This window comes from Rhagoletis zephyria, unplaced genomic scaffold, assembly GCF_001687245.7.
Source record: "Rhagoletis zephyria isolate East Lansing unplaced genomic scaffold, Rhagoletis_zephyria_1.1 Rzeph_scaffold_00501, whole genome shotgun sequence".
Lineage (NCBI taxonomy): Eukaryota > Metazoa > Arthropoda > Insecta > Diptera > Tephritidae > Rhagoletis > Rhagoletis zephyria.
Window position 1 is genome coordinate 149,088 of NW_016157585.1, and position 16,774 is coordinate 165,861.

The window sequence follows — 16,774 nt, forward strand, 5'->3', positions numbered from 1 at the left end:
GCGGATAGGCGGCAAATACCACATCACTTGCCACATGTGGCATGCAATGTGAGTAGTCGTTTTTATGCGCCAGCAACACCTGATGGTAAATGCAAATTTATTTGGCAAAAATAATAATTATTTTTAATGTTGTTGATTTATTTGAATTCCGTTTCGGTTTGTTTTTCTTTTCTTTTTTTTTGTTGCTGCTGTTGTTCAAGTGCAGCTGCCCGCTTGTAAAGGTAGCAAACAACAACTTTACCACAGAAGTAGAAGCAGTCGAGTTTGGTTATTGTTTTTACGTTTTCACTTTTAACTGCCAATTAATATTAGTTATTTGCGCAAAATTTTCGCGCATGTCTGTTTATTTATTGTTTCTTCGTTGCAAGTGGTTGGCTGGCGTTGGCGTATTTGAGTTTGGCGCGTTGCGTTACATTGCGTTGCATTGCAATGGCCGTGTCGGTTGTAGGCGCATTTTGTGTGTTAATTAGAAAAAACAAAAACGTGTTATGCGCAAGAGTTTGAGGAAAATTAAAATAAATTCATAAAAAGTGCCGATGCATGTGTTTATTTGTTTCTATGTTTTGCAATTACACTAACAAGCAATTGGTGGGTGTTAATGCTCAACACTTGTGCCACTTGATGGGTGTTAATTAATAAATATTTAAGTGACTTGTACTTGAGGTAAATGATTGGTCATTGAAATGTTTCTAGCTAAGCTTACATGTGTTTTGAGAATGTTTCAATTTGATTCTATAATTAAATTTTGGTAATAAAAGAATTAAAATATTAGCTAAACTCTTACTAGTATCGCCCACTGGTCGAAATTCGACAGTTTTGAATTTTGCTTTTCATCAAAATTGACTCGTTTATGCGTATGACGATTTTGAATTCCACCACCAAAAATTATAGCAAATTTTCAGGTAAATTTAAAACCAAATTTCGTTAGTAGCTTTCGAAATTAGACCGAGGAAAGGAATTTGTATGTATAGATGAGATGCCTACCGGTTCCTCACTCAAATTCTTCCAACTTGTCGATTTATCGGTGATTATCGTTTTACCGTAATTATATCGAGTTATCGAAATTTCTAGGGTTATATAAGTATATCGAGTTTTCGCTGTTTATCGATTTATCGAATTTTATCGGGTTACCAGTAATAAGTTATCGAATTTTATGAAAATAAATCGCGTAATCGAGATTTATAAAGTTATCCAAAGTTGATCGAAGTATTGATATATCGAGATGTCTAGATGCACAGTTATCCATCATTATCGAAATTTGTCGAGTTATCTAGTTTTACTGAGTTATCGGAACTTGGTGGTTTGGAAATTCATCGAAGGTTCAATATTTATCAAATAATCGAAATTTAACGAACGAAACTGGAACGTAACGAGTCAACTCCAAGCCCTGCCCAAGTCCTTCAAACTTATAAAAACTGGTGACTAGGGACTTTTACGTCGGTGGCATGAAGCTTTTGCCTGAGAAGACTACTCGTAACATTTTGCGATGAATAATTTAATAGAATACATAAATCCTCCAACGATCTTCCAAATGTGCTTGTGGCGGGGTTTCTTGAAGCATACATCAAAGCGACCCTTTCAGGCGGGAACTACAGGGTAAAATTTTAAACTATTTTCAAATATTTCCCAAAGTCCGGGCTGGTCTGAATTCGCATAAAATTGTCGCACAGTGTAATTTAATAAGCTTGAAGCAGTGTCATGCTCTCCTTAGATACTACATAGACCTGCGTCACATATAGACATTTTTTTTCAAAACAGACTGCCAACAAAACCAACATGATTATCTTTAATTAATTATTAAAATTAATTATAAAAACGGAAATCGCTTAAAAATTTAAATATGGTCTGCCATCTTATAAAACAAAGCATCTCGCATAAATCAAAAGACTTAAGACGCAAACGTGTATGGTATAAAATAAAGATACATTCTTCTTTGTATACTTATTAACAGGAGATGGACAAAAAAAAACCTAAAACAAATAAATTAAAAATAAAATTACAAAACTCCACTTTTCAGACAAAACGGCCGTACAAGTGTATAAACATTAAATAAATGTATGTTCTTATGGGAATAAGCAACACATTCGCCACCTGTCTACTTAGCCCAAGCTGATTTATTACAATTTTCGAAAGCTTAAATGTCCGAATGATTATTTGGCTATATTCGAGTGGCCGACCATTCTAACCGCATACAGTTAGTGATAGCATCAATAGCGCGGCAGCATCATTACAGTGACACTGACAAATATGTGTTGAATGTCTTTGGCTTGAATGAAGTGCACGAGCTGAGACGTAATTATGATGGATTTTAAGTTATTTTTCAAAAATAAAAATTGTTTTTTTCGCTTGTCCTTTAAAGTTTTTTTTTTTTCAAGTTATTCTTAACATTCGAAGGTTCTTCTATTCGTTTTTGTTTTGGTATATATATATATTTTATTTTTTATTTTTTTTTTTTTTTGGTTCTTACTTTCAGAAAATTTGCTATTTACCAAAGTTACTTACGTTTGTAAATTATATATTAATCACATACGTGTATAGCTGCAAATCGCACCACAAATTTGGCCATTTGCAAACATACAAAGATTATATAATGATGTAACAAAACGTTATTAGCCATGCTGATTTTAATTTTTTGGTCAGCCAAGCAGTCTCTAATTGTCTTTTAGAAAATTATCAATTGTTGGTAGTGCCTACAAAAAAATGTCAGTGATTGTGCTTTAAAAATATTAGTAAATTTAAACTCAAACATAAAATTCTTATCATTTTTAACAATAGCGCTGTATTGAGGTGCAAAAGTTTAGGTTTCCCCACAAGAAAATCACTCGACTACTAGTATTATCTGGCCATTTTAATGCCATTATTGTTAGTTTTCTGTCTCTTGAGAAATGAGGAAGTGAACGAATGTGCGGATAAAGTGTCTGCTACGAGTGTGGAGAAGCTGAATTTAAGCATACGAGCCACTTTGCAAAATTTCTCATATCACGAGAACACCAAGCAGACACATAACAACGAGGAAGAGCTAGTTTCAGTTTCGAAATCCTCACAACTTAGGCACCGTTCGAATATGTTCGCCCAAATAGCTGATAGTTTAAGATAATGATTAAATCCGGAATCGGTTCCGTAGCCATCGATTGAGCTCTTGATTAGAACAGTCCGTCTAACCTAACTTAACATACCACCTAATATATGCTTTACTAAAACTTACAAAAATTTTATCACAAAAAGTCTTGCGTGTGCGAAAATAATTACTATTAAATTAAAACAAAGTGGGTATTTTAAAAATTAGGTTCGTGCCTTAAGCCTTTTGAATTTTCTGATACAATCTCCGTTTAGCTGATGGATGCTTTTTACATAATTAATCAACAAAAACAACCACAGCAACAAAATTAAAAAAAAAAAAAATAGTATGAAATTTTGAAAAACCAACCACAATAATAACAACTAAAGCCAGCAGCAGCAGCAGCGTATCAACACTAATCCGTTCATTTGTAATTTAGCAATATGCGGGTTGTAATGGATTTACGTGCGCAAAACGCGCCAGACATGCTGGCTAGCTTGCTGGCTATGTGTGTATGTGAATGAAAAGCAAACTATAGATCTTTGTGTATGTTCAACATGCGCTTAAGTGCCCCTCGCTTTGCAATTTGCACACAAAAATTCAAAATATTTTTCTTAATCGCACATCAAAATAATTATATGGTAAAATAAAAATAAATTAAGTTTAAAACAAAAAATTTAATACTAGCTATACAGCGACGCTGCACCGGCACAAATCGCTTTACGATGCAAATCAAAAAAAATTTCCAATCGCCAATCTTTTCTTCATTTAACTCGCCGACGATTTTCAAAACAAAATTAAGAAGAAGAAAAGAGCTACAAATTTTGCATGCAGTTGCACCTTTAAAATCGATTAACTTTGTATAACTATCCGTTAGCTTTTATCCACATACATATATTTATATGGGGATGTGGGTTTATGTATTTCTGCTACTTATGTAAGTATGTGTGTGCGTGTGTTTGTACTTCAACATACCCTACAAGACAGCTGAGTATCATATGAGTACTCATATTATCATTACTCCTAATCACAAAAGTGCTTATCAAAGTCCTCATTTTCGTTCAGGCCATGGGAAAAAATTGAGTACTTTCCCCTCAATGTTGTCATCAGAAAGTCCTCAGTACTAATAGTCAAACTACTCATTTATGCCGTACTACAAAAACAAAAGTGTAAATGTGTGAGAGTTTTTGCCTAAAGTACTCAGCAATGTCTTGTAGGGTACATTTGTACTTACATACACATCTTACAGTTTTAACTATTTGGTGCTCATATGTATGTATGTATAATTTTTTTGTAAAAAAAAACATAAAATTACATCAATTGCTTTCGACAACAAACAAATGTCGAACTGAATGGGCTTAGGGAGTCAAAGCGAATTTTATGCGCATGGCAGCAATTTCCGCATGTCATAGCTACACAACAACAACAACAACAACAAAGGTAACAGCACTTTCGTTGCCCCCTCACACCCCCTATTGCAGCGATGTACATTTTTTTTTTGCGATGTTAAAATCTCACATCTGACACTTTGATGCTTACATACATACATACTTTCATGTGTAGTACATGCGTGTGATATCCAATCGCTAGGCAGACGATGACACTTTTCACTTTTACTTGTGTAAATACACTTTACTTCGAAAATATGCACCCTGCAAGGAAAAGTTAAAAAAATAATAATTTTAACAAATTCTAGATAGCTCGAGGAATAATTAACTTACGTTAGCTGAACTGGCTGCAAAACAGATTCTTCACATGCACCCGAAGCTGGCTCTCCGTTTCGCTTAGAGCTTTTATTGAACGTTGTTTCGCTAGTTTCAGTAATTTCCATTTCCACGTGTCAGCTAGCTCATCCAAAACGTAGGAAGCAGATCCAAAGTGTATCAACCGTTATATGTAGAATTTTGCATAGTGTCGCCGGGGAAACTGAAATGTACACTAAGAAAAAAAAAACCTGGTTTATTTCAAACAGTGTCATTTTTGGTTTTTCCATGTTAACGATTAGAAATTTTTGAACGGAAAGAGTATTTTTTTTTTTTTTTTTTTATGAAACTTAAACAGTGCGGTGTTGTCAAGAAATTTTCATTAAGAATCAATTCAGCTCAATAATAAAATCTCAAACAATGGCACTCTGTAACTTGTTCATTTGTTGGCATCATTGTTGTTGAATCCATTAAATAGGCTAGGTGCCATAACTGGTGGGAGTCCGACTTTTCATAACCATCTTAGCCCTAATGACCAAGCATCCAGTTAAGGAGACACTTTTATGGGTGACTAGATCACTGACTGCTCTAAAACACTATATCCAAATTTTTGATGAGAACAGGTAACAGGTATAAAGCATTGAGGGCAAATTGCCTTTCCGAAAATATAGATCTTTTACCTCTTCGAAAAGCTGAGGATGGGATCGATTTGGTTTTAGAACAGGATTTTGTGCATGATGACCTCCTTTCAATTTAAGATTTCAAAGTGTCCGATAAGGTTGCCTTGTTGGAATTTACTTTTCCTATGTAGTGTGGGTGCTTTCGTTGTTGCTTCTTCTTGTATTCCCACCCAAAGGGGTGTAAAATTGAGGAGGGCTTCCTTACTAGCAGTGGGTATTGTTTTCGCTACGAGTTGTTTAGTTTATGTGCCGAAATAAATCTAAGTTGGAACTGGTTATCATAATGCGAGATAGTCAGGCGGTGATCGCTAATCTTTGAATGCCTAGAGAAACTCATTTCCGTTTCAATGTACAATAGCTCCCGTTTATTATGGGTTCCAGTCCCCAACCGTAGCAACTTCCTGGCAACTGCTTAAAATACGAAAAAAGGCGGCAACACTGGCAGCACTCGACAGGACTACGTCAGGAAAACGATTTCAATTATTAACACTTTACCGAAAGAAGAATTGAGAAAGGTCATCGGCATTCTTATAGGACACTCTACACTGTGAGGTCAGCTGCACCAATAAGGTATCTCTGCCGCTTCCGCCACCTTACTAAAGAGATACTTTTTTATATTCTAATTAAATGCGATGTATTTGGTTGCAGTGCGATCACATTCACTTCCTATCCCACTAAAGCTCTTTTGAACTTTTTGTGGGTCTTAGGGTTAATATAAGTGTTGTGAAGTGTGTGTTGGTAGGAACTTAGGTCGCAGTGCCGGCTGGCATCTAGAAGATTAATTTAAATGCTCTCAAAATGTATGTTCAATTATGATAATTTTTTAACGGACTGAATCCAAATCTGCCCGCTTGAACTTCTTACTTTTTAAGCGGAATAAGCTTGAACTCATGCTGATACCGAAATATGTTGGGGTTCAGGTAACCAGAATCAGTAATTGGCCAAAATACAAAATCAAGTTTATCAGTTGTATATACTATATTATAGCACCGACAACTGCAAACGAATTCACACAGTGTTTATGAAAATTCTTATGAGGACAGCAGCAGATTTTTTCTTAAACAGAAAAGAAAGGACCTACGAGAGCTGATGGGGTTAGTTACTTTTAAAGTCCTTCGGTTTAGTTCGGAGATTCCAGTTAATTAAAAGACATTATCGATTTTTTATCGATATTTTTATGGACTTTGTTATCGATATTTTTATGGATTTTATTATCGATATTTTTATCGGTTATGTTATCGATATTTTTATGGATTTTGTTATGAAAATTTTTTCGATTTTGTTATCGAATTTATTAACGATATTTTTACCGGTTATGTTATCGATATTTTTATCGGTTTTGTTATCGATATTTTTATCGATTTTATTATCGATATTTTTATCGATTGAGCGCGCTTTGTGTTCGACTCAAAAACTGTTTTTTTTACCATGTTTGCAGCCAAGCATCGACAGTAAAATTTTCAAATTTTTATTGGAGGTTAAGATTGATTTGCCACCAATTTTTTAAGCTGAAGTCTTTAGTTATTAATTTAACTTTCTTTAAGCAGAAAACGTCGAAAATCCCATCTTTTAAAGTTGGTGAGTTGGTTTTATGCCCTTTTGAATCATCTCTACTTTGACAAGGCCACAAATGTATTCATGTAAAATTATGGTAATTCCGTGTTTCGCCAAACGGTTCGACTCTGCAACATTCTGTCTTAGTAAGGTGCATCCAGAAATATGTCCTATACTTGCAAATCGTTTAAGCTTAGTAGTTTTTCTTGCAGGGTACTTTTTTAAGTTTGTAATATGAATACACACATACATAGTAGGCATGCCATCTGTTAAAAGTTCAACTGCCAAATTACCAAACTACAGACCATAAGTGCAAGCAATATTACTTCAGTGAATAGGATTAACACAATTTTTGCAAAGAGGCACTGTGAAGGTATTTCGTAATTTAAGTTGACGTAAATTATTTTCACTTTCGTTGGCTTCTGCTGCCAATAGAGTGTCGGCGTAGTATGTGGTATACTTATCTGTGTAGATCTTCTTTATTCGTGTTAGTGATTGAACTCCGAGCGTATTTCTGCCATGAAAAACAGATTCTCATAAAAATACAACTGCCGCTCGGAGTCGGCGTTAAACAGAAGTTATCTCCCCTTTTTGTATCAACATAAAGACGTACGCCACAAATCAGAGGAGAAGCTCGGCCAAACATTAAGTTATGTGTAAGCGCCAATCTATTATTATTATTATTATTATTATAAATTCGAGTGAACACTAAATGTATTAAAGGTGCTCACATAATATCATTGTCTTGAGATGTTTAATAGAATGACGCTATACAAAATTGTGTTAGCGCATTTTAACTTCAAATATGTATGATCCGGGCTTACAATATACCAATCAGAAATAAGCAAGTAAACCTTCAAGAACAGCATTCCAGCGCAAATTCCTAAAAACAAAACAAAAATAATCATTTCATTCAGAATTCTGATCTAACAGTACAACAAGCCAAAAAAACTAAACAAACTCACCTACAGCCTGCAAATGGCCAAGACAACTATTGATTGGACGTGCCACTGGCCTCTGTTAGCTGCCTTTTTAGCAGCAGCAGCAGCAGCACCACCACCACCACCGCCGTGCTAGCGCAACCGTGCGCCATGGTCAAAGTGCCATTCTAACCGCCATAACGGGCGACGAAGCTAAATTTATTGCATTGCGCATGCGCGCAATTATTTAAATTGCATTTGTCGAGCAACAAAATGTGCGCGTGAAAAATAGCCTGAACTATAAGCCACTAACAAAATAATTCAACAAGCAACACCCGCTCGGCCAAAGGCTGCAGAACGTATACGAATGTCGCAGCTAAACTGCCTAATTATATTGTAAACGCGACAGGTTATTTTATGGCTATAAAGCGACGGTTATTTAGCGACGAATTCCATTTGCGAAACGATCGTGGCATTTACATTTTAATTATGTTTGACTATTTACAAGTTTGTCTATCTTAAGCTGACATTAATGGTGATTAAACCACTCTAATGCATAATTCTTACCCTCTTTCTTCTAGGATCGTGCGCGCAATGTATCTGAACGGCTCTCCTCGACCACCATGCTGACCGTGAACATTGCCGATTCGGACGATCAAGATCCGTCATTCATTTATCGCGGTTGTGTGCTACTCGATGGCGCCTGCATCAATCCTGAATATTCGGCGTCCGTGCCTGCGGGTTCGCTGCAAGGTGTGCTCACTGTCACGCCCGAACGCATACAGGCCGTCGACTTGGACACGATCAGTTCGCCCATACGTTATTCATTTGCCAGCGGTATGCCCAACAATTATGCAGACTATTTTGAGATCGACGAACAAACGGGCGTGTTGAAGCAGATCAAGGCAGTCGACACATCGACGGCCAAGAAATATGACATTGTTGTGAAAGCTGAAGAGGTATCTATGGCTAAACGCTTTACAACAGCTAAGTTGGTGATCAACGTTAAACCGGTGGATGCTAATCCGCCAGTCATATCTGCCAGTGATATTGAAGGTTATGTCGATGAAAACTCACCAATAGGCACACGCGTGGTTGATGAAAATGGCCGGCCCATCTCATTTAAAACTACAGACGCTGACTTGGGTGAAGATGATCCGAAACCCGACTATATCTATGAGTTGACTACACCATCTTTTAATGTCACCAACGATTCCATTTTGGTTGTCAACGAAGAAGGCTTGGATCGTGATCCACCAGCACCTGGGCGATACAAGTTCCAAGTGGTTGCGCGTGAGCCTCGTACCAATGCGGCCAGTGCTCCGCTCAGCTTAACCGTGCATCTGCGCGACGTCAACGACAACCCACCCAAGTTGGCTATGGTACCGCCCATCACGATCACAGCAGGCGATGGCCAAAGACTTGTAACTAAGGTCACAGCCACTGACAATGACGAAGGCGCTAATGCCATCATCACCTATTCAATCTATCATGTGTCCAACAATGGCCTGCAGAAATTTGCTATCGATGAAAAGACTGGTGAGATTGAGACGAGAGGTCGCTTGCTGGCTGGTGAACAATATAGCATAACTGTACAGGCCACCGATAACGGTGGATTGTCGTCGCAGGCTATTGTGGAAATCTCAGTTACACCCGGACCAAACACCAAGCCACCGAAGTTCGTCAAGCCCATCTATGAAGTGCAAGTAAGCGAAGGCGCCGAGATCAATTCCACCGTGACTGTGGTGCACGCCGAAGACCCCGAGAACGATCCGGTGGTCTACTCGATTATGTCGGGCAACGACCTTCGTCAGTTCGCCGTGGGTCAGGAGAGCGGTGTCATAATGGTTATACGCAAATTAGATCGCGAAAGTTTAACACGCTATCAATTAATTGTAAAGGCCGAAGACAATGGTGGCCTGTCTAGCAGCGCTACAGTCAACATCAAAGTAACCGACATCAATGACAAGAACCCCGAGTTCGACGAATCCACGCTGCCCTACGTTTTCGAAGTGGACGAAGGCATAAAGGACGCTTTTGTTGGCATCGTACATGCAACAGATGCCGATGAGGGTATTAATGCCGAAATTACATATTCTGTACCGAATGATATACCATTCTCCATTGATGGAAAATCCGGCGAAATCCGTACCGCCACGGCATTGGACTACGAACGGCAGAAAGAATACCGTTTCGTCGTGACGGCAAAGGATGGTGCGCCAGATGCGCGCCTTGGCACAGCGAGTGTTACGGTGCAGGTGCGCGATCTGCCAGATGAGGTGCCCAAGTTTAGCGACGCGCGTATCGATGTACACGTGCCCGAAAATGAGGCTAACTATTTAGTTGCGACCGTGAAAGCTTTCGACCCAGACACCGTGCAGCAGATAACGTACGTTTTGCGTAAGGGTGCAACAGATCTCTTTAAAATATCGCCTAAAACTGGCGAAATACGCACCACCAACGGTTTGGACTACGAGCAAAAGAAGCAACACGAACTGGTTGTCGGTACAATTGAAAATGATGGCGATGGGCTAGGTGATACGATACGCATCAGTATCGAAGTAGATGATCGCAATGATGTTCGGCCAGTTTTCGCTGCGGTACCAGAGCCGGTGACGGTAAATGACGATCAACCTATCGGCACGCGCATTGCAACAATGGCGGCCATAGATGGTGATGGTTCGTCGCCGGGCAATGTGGTGCGCTATGAGATGGTGGGACGTGGCAAAGCATTGAAATACTTCCAAGTGGATGCCGACTCGGGCGCAGTTCGGATAAGAGATGAGTTGCGCAAGGAAGAGGACACCGAGTATCAGGTGGACATACGCGCCTACGATATGGGCGAACCCCAACTCAGTTCCGTGGCTACGTTGCCGGTCTTTGTGCGCCATCTACTGACCGATCCCAATGAGGGCAACGTGGTGGAGGGTAAGATGACTGACGGCGCGATAATGAGTCCCGAGAGTGTAGGTTTGGCATTCAGCGACGATAGCTATACAACAGGTGTGCCCGAGACAACCGGCATTAATGCAACCATAAAAGTGATACAAGTTATCAATTCGAAGAAGGCGCGAGACGGCACTGCCAGTTTCAAATGCGAGATCATTAGCGGAAACGAATTGGATTACTTCGACATAACGACCGAAGATCATGGCTGCGGTGTTAGATTGGTTAAGCACTTGGACTATGAAAATGCAACGGCCTACTCTTTGAGCATCCGGCTCGTCTCGCACAAGTATTTTGTGAATCCGCAGAAGAGCGTGGCCGCGGTGAAAGTCATCGTGCAAGATGATAACGACAATGCACCGGAGTTCATTTTCAATCGTGCGTATACACGCAAAGATACTTTCTACGCAGTAGTGGCACCCGACACGGACATCGATACCGCCGTACTGCAAGTGCGCGCCACCGATCGCGATTCAGGCAAGTACGGCATGATACGTTACAAGATTTACGATGAGGAGGACAACACAATCAGTGATGAGCATTTGGTGAGTGTTGGCATTAAATAATTTTTAACGAAATTGAACTAATTTCCTTTGTCACATAGCCCACAACTTATTTTGTCATGACCGAGGATACAGGCATATTGCGCACTACTAAACTCTTCCAAGACGGCGCTACTTTCCCGATGATGTTCTATGTAGAGGCGCGTGACAACGATGGCCAGGAGTTGGGTTCACATCACACGCGCGCACGCATAGTAATCAACCAGATCACCGATCAGAACCGCATGTCCTTGGCCTTTTCTGATGCAGCGCCTAATGAAATACGCAGCCACTACAGCGCACTGGAACAGTTGTTGGAAGAGAAGACCAATGGGCTCATAAGCAGTATCGAACGTTTCAGCAATCGCAAGCTGCTGGCGGATAATGGCACCGTTATTGAAAATCCAACAGCGACAGATGTTTGGTTCTACCTCATCGATCCGAAAACCGAACAAATACTAACACGCAACGACACGGCTGTACACGAAACGTTGCTGGAGCCAACAGCTCGTGCCGAACTCAATTTTGCAGCATCTGGTGTGGCGCACGCGACCGCCGAGGGCATATATGCACCCATCGAGATGAGACAACAAGTTCACAAGGTAGGTAGCGATTGAGGCACCATTTGTGTGTTTAGTATTTTTACTAAAAAAAACCCTTTCTGACCTCACAGGTAAAGGCAGCTATAGCTACCAATGACGACGTCTTCCCCTACACGCTGATCGCGATCTCGATCATCATACTCATACTTGGCACGATCGGTATTATCTACATTTGCATTTCCTGGTCGAAGTGAGTGTGCCGGACGCACCGCTTTTTTTGAATTAACTATTGTCTTAACTTATCTTTATCCACGCAACAGGTACAAGAACTTCAAGCAACGCATGCGCCAATATTCAGCGCCCAGTCCAACGCGCTATGACCCAGTCATTGTTAATTCGCAAGCAACCAATTCCGGCGATACAGTCGCCAACATGAAGGAATACGAAACGCAAGTGCTAGCCATGGCTGTACCACCGGATGGAGATGATGATCTGCAGCTGGACTTTAGCGCCAAGAATCACGCTTTCTCGCTGGATAACGTCAGCTACATTACGCACAAAGAGAACGGCACGAGCGCCGGTCAGGCGAGTCCTTCGCACTCGGATGCAACAACCGCCACGATCACCACTTTGCGTCGCAACAATAACAACAACAATCTTAACAATATGGCACACAATAACAGCAACAATAATAACAACAACCTGAATGGCATAAATAATCGTCAGAATACATTCAATCGTACACTCGAAATGAATGCGCGCAACAATGCAAATCCTTTGGCGGCGGCCGCAAATGGCACGTTGCCCGGCACCTTAACGTTGGGGCGACTCAAACATCAAAATGGCGCCAATCACTATCAGAATGGTGGCTATAAGTTGGATGCTGTGAGTCGTAATAACTTAGCGAATTTACAAAACAACAGCTACAGTACCATGGGGCGGCGGGGGAATACATTTGGCGGGCCAAATGGGCTGAACGCTTTGAATAGCAATGGCAGCAGTGCTGATAGCAGCGGAAATGCTGGCGAGCTGATGACCAATACGCTGGGGCGCAATAATCATCAGCATCATCATCACAATAGTCGCGCCTATGCGGATGTGCCGATAACAAATCCACTTTTTCAGCGGTGAGTGGCGATGGAATGAATATTTATTTGCATATTTTTACCCAACTTACATAAAAATACTTACTGCTTTTACTGACATTTCAGCTCGAATGGTGACCTGAGCCACATAAGCGCCACGAATGAAAATGTCACATTCGGCAAGCGCGACTATGGTCAGCTGGGCTTCTCTTATTTGAATGATTTGGACCGCTCAGAGGTGGAGACCACAACAGAGCTGTAATCGAGCAATATAACGAATGTGTTTACAGAGCGGAAAAAAACCAACGAAAATATACGAACAAGCGCGGATGGCACGCGGAGGTGTGAGAAGAATAACTAAATTTCTTAGAGGCGATATTTCTGAATATGTTAGGACTGAACGAATATTTCACTTACCGCTAATATTGGCGTGCAAATTAATATTTCGCTTTTTATGCATCTTCTTCGCCCTGTAATAACTACCTATTCGCCTTGCGAGACCGAAAAGTGACAACAACAACATTAACACACATAATGCCAAACTGATATATTTTAAATAAATCAACTAAGCACTAATAAATGTTCAAGTAATATACATACGTAGTTTAATATAAAGTATGCAATTTGTTACAACTTAGCTGCCGTAGGTTATGGCTTGAAGAAGTTTATCAAAAAGCAGAGAACATTTGCTTTTTATGTGAGTTTATATGTATGTGTGTATGTATGTTTAACAAATTGTTGCCATCAAACAATGCACATATGTAATTGATTAGGCTAAGTTTTCGTACTATAATCACATTAGTATGTATGTGTGTATGTAATAATTTAGCAGCGTAGTGTTGTAAATACAACTTCAATGATATGTATAATATTTAGTAAGTAGGTATATATATGTATGATATTTTTTGTAAATGGTTATACTTTAGCCCTTATAGAATGCAGCTCTTAAATGTATATTTTTTTTCTTTCAAAGTACGTTGTTGTAGATAAAACAAAAAAATTATACAAAGTCATTAGTTGTTAGTATCAGAAAAAAACACCAATTACTAGAAAATAAATAAGAAGTGAAAGCGACATTTATTTAAAAAAAAAAAAGCTTACGATTTGTGTCATTTTAGGCTGCTATCAAATTTCCGCAGCAAACTTCATAACCTTTATAAAGAAAAGGTACTTACTTATTTCAAAAAAATAATAAATATCTCTGTTATATGGCAAAATTAATGTCTACATAAAATTGGTACTCTGGCGATTTTATTTTTCGCCTGGTGGTCTAGTGCGAGGCAAGCTAGAGTACATACATTTGTGTGAGGTGTTATTGAAAAAATCTCACGAGCGTTTTTTTTTTTTGATTGGCACTCTCTTCTCTCGGCAGAAAAAAAAACGCTAAAGCAGTGTTCTTTCCTTTTTTCAATCAATGGTGTTCCAGAAATAAGTACAATAAAAAAATAAATCAAGTATTTGAATATTTTTGGCCTTAAAACGTTTATTTAGGTGAAAAAGTACCGAAATTACACTTTTTTTATTGTCCCTCGAAAAACTCATAATTGTCTTTGTTTTAATAACTGTGGGAAGTTTTCAAATAGAATGTTCATATTAGAGGCAGTAAAAGTTGGCATCAAACAAAACATATCTGTAAAGTGTCAAGAGTGTGCCACCAAATTAAAACAAATGGCAGCGTGCAAAATATCTATCGCAGTTATTTTGTGTTTTTTGAAATTTATCGATTTTTTTTCATTTTAAAAGTGTAAGATACTTCAAAATGTCCACACTAAGCAACGAAAATATTCGCCTTGCCAAACCGAAACAATCTAGAGTAATAAAACTAGTGTGGCACCAAATAAAAAAATTCTTGTTATACAATTTTTACACTCTAAATTCACTCTAAAATTGTTATGTACATGAAGAAGTTAATGCATATATTCGCGAATAATACTGTAAAAAAAAATATTCCACGCCACTATTTAATTACTTTTAAATAATATGACTTTGAAGTTATGGCGTGCGAGTAAACGTGTTAATTGACTGTTTAGGGTACTACGGAGCGTATACGTTACATACACAACCACGGATATATGAGCAGGAGTTGTTATTTGGACTTTTTAATATATCTTTTTGAAGTTTTCACTTTAATACTATTTCGCGAGGGAGTCTTGTTCTTTATGCAAACCTGAAGATAATGCATTGTCCAAGATATGTGTGCCACGTGTCAAGAAATGTAACAACCTGTGAAATTTTCTGAGAGCTTTTAAAATATTGCAAAAAAGGTGCTGAGACCATCAAACTTTTCTTTTTTTATAAGTAACTATATTTCTAAAAGTAACTTAACTTTTGTTAGTGTTTTTTGTGGTCTTTAGTTGTATTTTGGAGTTTTTGCTATTTTTGAGTTTTTGCAAAATTAGTTGTTTTTTCGTTACCTCTTAGGATTTATCGGAATTTTCACAACGGCATGTACAGTTTTCATTTGCATATTTTACCAAAAAAAAAGGTAAACCTGATTTTAAAATTGTATAAAGATTGAAAAAAAAATCAACAAAGCGGTGCGCTATCCTAATGCCCAGCAGTGAAGAAGTTAACAATATTTTTAGAAAAATTTCGGATATGCAGTTTTGCAACCTATGCAATTTTAGTTTAATTTGTATAAATTTGAGAATCGGATTTACATGCTATATAAAAAAATTATGAAAATCTAAATACTAAGGTTTAAAAAGGTGCGCTATTCAAATGACGAGGAGTGTTTGTATGTATAGATTTAGATATGTGCATGTAGATATTTGGAAAATCGTGATGAATTCTTCAGCAACAAAAAAAAAAATATCTTAAACTAATAAACCCTAAATATGTAAGTACTAAATACTTAATTTGTTTCGTATGTAAATAAAAATATTCACATGTAAATCAAAAATTCTAGGTAGCATAAATTTACTATATGAGAGTATGTATAGTATGTATGTATGTATGTACAAGAACGTTAAAGTTTATCGAACAAGTGTTTGTGTAAATATGTAAGAATGATTAAAGGACAAATTTAATTGGAATTTGTTAGTTAAATAAATATCAATTTAATAATTATAACATAAGTATGGATTTTACTTTAATCAAGGGAAATTCGGAAAACGTTTGACCTTACAACAAGCGAGTTAGGGCAGGCAACTATTAATTCGCCTTGCTTGTAACCTACAAACCACAGGGTGATCAATGAATTTTACTTTCAGCGCCTAAATGTAGGCTCAAACACGAATTTGTAGCTCGTATCAACATTGAAATTAAGCGGGTAAACAAGTTTTCTGAATGTTTTGCTACCACGAGAGCTTCTTGTCCATGATTAGGCCTTACATCACATTTTAATACGATTTAAAGTCATAGCTTTAGGAATAGTCGATCACCCGAGGATCTCTCTAGTACCTCTAGAAGGTCGTTTACCAACACCAAAGAACATAAAGGTATGACTTTTAAGAAATTAGAAGTGTAAGTTACTGTCGAAATTCGACCGGCTTTCTAGTGTTTTTTTTTTAACAATTTTCTTGCATTACAGTTTTATGGCTGATAATTTCTCTATAAACCATGTTTTTTTGTTTTTTTTTTTAACTCGTTGATAGTCAGACAAGTTAGCGCAAGCCTGGAATGTTTTCCAACCAATTTTGAAACCACACATAATCTTTGGGAAGATGCAGACTCAAAAAAAAAAGAAAAACAATATGTGAAACATAGAAATCTCCTTAAAAACAAAACAGTAACAACAAAATA

The 16,774-nt window shown here is 38.1% G+C and overlaps 1 protein-coding gene across 2 annotated transcripts in view; it reads left to right on the plus strand.

Annotated features, from left to right (window-relative positions):
- Cad99C (cadherin 99C) overlaps positions 1–15,495 on the plus strand; it is a 137,736-nt gene extending 122,241 nt beyond the window's left edge. For both annotated transcript variants that reach the window (XM_017612101.1, XM_017612102.1), the window contains 5 exons: positions 8,497–11,406; positions 11,466–12,005; positions 12,077–12,195; positions 12,266–13,072; positions 13,157–15,495. In XM_017612101.1, the coding sequence (XP_017467590.1) occupies positions 8,497–11,406; positions 11,466–12,005; positions 12,077–12,195; positions 12,266–13,072; positions 13,157–13,292 (4,512 nt within the window). In that variant the 3' untranslated portion in view covers positions 13,293–15,495. The remainder of the gene's footprint in view (positions 1–8,496; positions 11,407–11,465; positions 12,006–12,076; positions 12,196–12,265; positions 13,073–13,156) is intronic.
- The last annotated feature ends 1,279 nt before the right edge of the window (positions 15,496–16,774 follow it).